Source organism: Poecilia reticulata, unplaced genomic scaffold, assembly GCF_000633615.1.
Source record: "Poecilia reticulata strain Guanapo unplaced genomic scaffold, Guppy_female_1.0+MT scaffold_196, whole genome shotgun sequence".
In the NCBI taxonomy this organism is placed as follows: domain Eukaryota; kingdom Metazoa; phylum Chordata; class Actinopteri; order Cyprinodontiformes; family Poeciliidae; genus Poecilia; species Poecilia reticulata.
The window spans coordinates 17,407-19,339 of record NW_007615020.1 but is presented as its reverse complement, the minus strand read 5'-3'; the positions used below and the strand labels follow the sequence as shown (position 1 = coordinate 19,339).

Genomic DNA, 1,933 nt, shown 5'->3' with positions numbered 1-1,933 from the left:
CAACTTTAGCCACTGGCTCAGTGTACAGTAACTGAATCCATTTTAAATATTTTCCTCCTAGGCCGAATCTTTTAAGGGTATCAAAGAGGTAACTCCATTCAATCCTATCGAAAGCTTTTTCAGCATCTAATGACAGAAAGGCATGGTCCATAGCAAACTGTTTTGCATACAATATATTAAGTAATCGGCGGGTATTGTGAAAGGCTTGGCGCCCAATAACAAATCCGTTTTGGTCATTTGAGATTAAATTRGGAATAAGCGTTTCARTCCTTCGAGCCAAAGCTTTGCATAGAATTTTTGTGTCAAGTCAAATCTTTTAAGAAGATGGATCTTCTGCATGAAATCTGTCAAGTTTTGATATAATAAAATTTGGTCTAGCAGGGGATGAAGAGTCAAATTATGATATTAACAATTTAATCCTCTTTAATAAGTTTTAATTCACAAATGCTGCTTTCTAAAAATTGCCTCCATTTTTAACATGTTGTCAGTGAACTAATTTTGTTTAAGAAAGTACTTGGATGTTGCAGCAACATAAAAGCCCAATTTTTATACCAATGTTAATAGCTTAATTTAAGACTTGAATTTCCTCTTGTATTTGTAACATTTTCTGTTTTACTTCCCTCAGTTAGTTTGTGTGACTACTCTTACTTTATTTCTTTTTCTGGTTAGTTTATTATATCAATCTGTTGTTACTGATGTGTGCATTACCATACTATTTTCTTTGAATTTTCAAAAAACCCACACACACATTCAAAACATCACATGTAGAAATGAACTGTGGTTAATATACTTTGCTGAACTTCACCTGGATGCAGGCTTAGCAGAAGTGCGAAAATATTACCCAAAAGGGGCGGGGCAAAAGACGGATACGGAGTATTGCTTCAACAAAAATGCACATTTAAAGGAAACAAGGGTAGAACAAGAGTGAAATCATGTGAGTATTGGGACCTAGTTGCGCTTCTCAAAGTTCACGTTTTCCACGTGCGTCAGGTAATGCGTACGTTGGAGCCGTATTCTCATAAAATGTAAATAGCAGTGCAGGGGGACCTGCTCTGCAAGAGCACCTTTCAAGTCATCTAGCTTGTGTGAAAGTGGTGTGCTCAGTCTGTGCAGATTTACAAAAATTCAGATGTGTATTACCAGGGGCTGCGACAACATGTGAGGCCAACCCGTGGGTCAGAACTTTGCATGGCATSTTCGCCTCCTTACACCCACTTCAACACCTGGTGCACATTTTTCCTACCACACTTTTTCCTTCCACTCAACCTTCTATGAATATGAGTATATTCCCTGTAAGCTATAGTCCTAAAAAATACAATAAAGTCTTAAAATATTTCAAATATTAAAATCATCTTAAACACTTTAATTTTCTAAAATGGGTGGCTAAAAATATATAACTTTTTTATGATGATACAGGTTTTTCTTAGCTATAAATGAAATTAACTGACTTTAGTGGGACACTCATGGATGTCAAAAATAAATAAATTGGTCATTCCCATTCACCTACACTATCTGACAGTGCATGATTTGTATTTTAATGACACTTTGTTTGCTCTGAATATAGTTATGAGTGTTCAATCTAATATAGTGGGAATATTTTTGTTTCATACACATCTACAGGAACACCTGGAGTAGGGAAGACAACTTTGGGAAAGGAGTTGGCTGCACAGACAGGGTTGACGTATGTCAACATTGGTGAACTGGCACATGAAGGTAAGATCCACAACAGAGAAAGATGCCATTGGTATAAATATTATAGAGAGAGAGAGACTTTCATCCTGATGTTAATCCCCCAAATCAAAACTTTATAATCTGTTATCTCAAATTACTATATTTTGACCACTTTTGAAGTCATTTTTATACCTTAAATAATGCAGCTGTGTGTGTTCATATAGTCAACCAGTCAAGTTACATTTTTGTATTCATTATATAT

At 35.5% G+C, this 1,933-nt stretch overlaps 1 protein-coding gene across 1 annotated transcript in view; it reads left to right on the top strand.

Moving 5' to 3' along the window:
- Positions 1–1,933, top strand: part of ak6 (adenylate kinase 6) — a 21,074-nt gene that overhangs the window by 4,735 nt on the left and 14,406 nt on the right. The window contains exon 2 of the mRNA XM_008402237.2: positions 1,621–1,713. Within this exon, the coding sequence (XP_008400459.1) occupies positions 1,621–1,713 (93 nt within the window). The remainder of the gene's footprint in view (positions 1–1,620; positions 1,714–1,933) is intronic.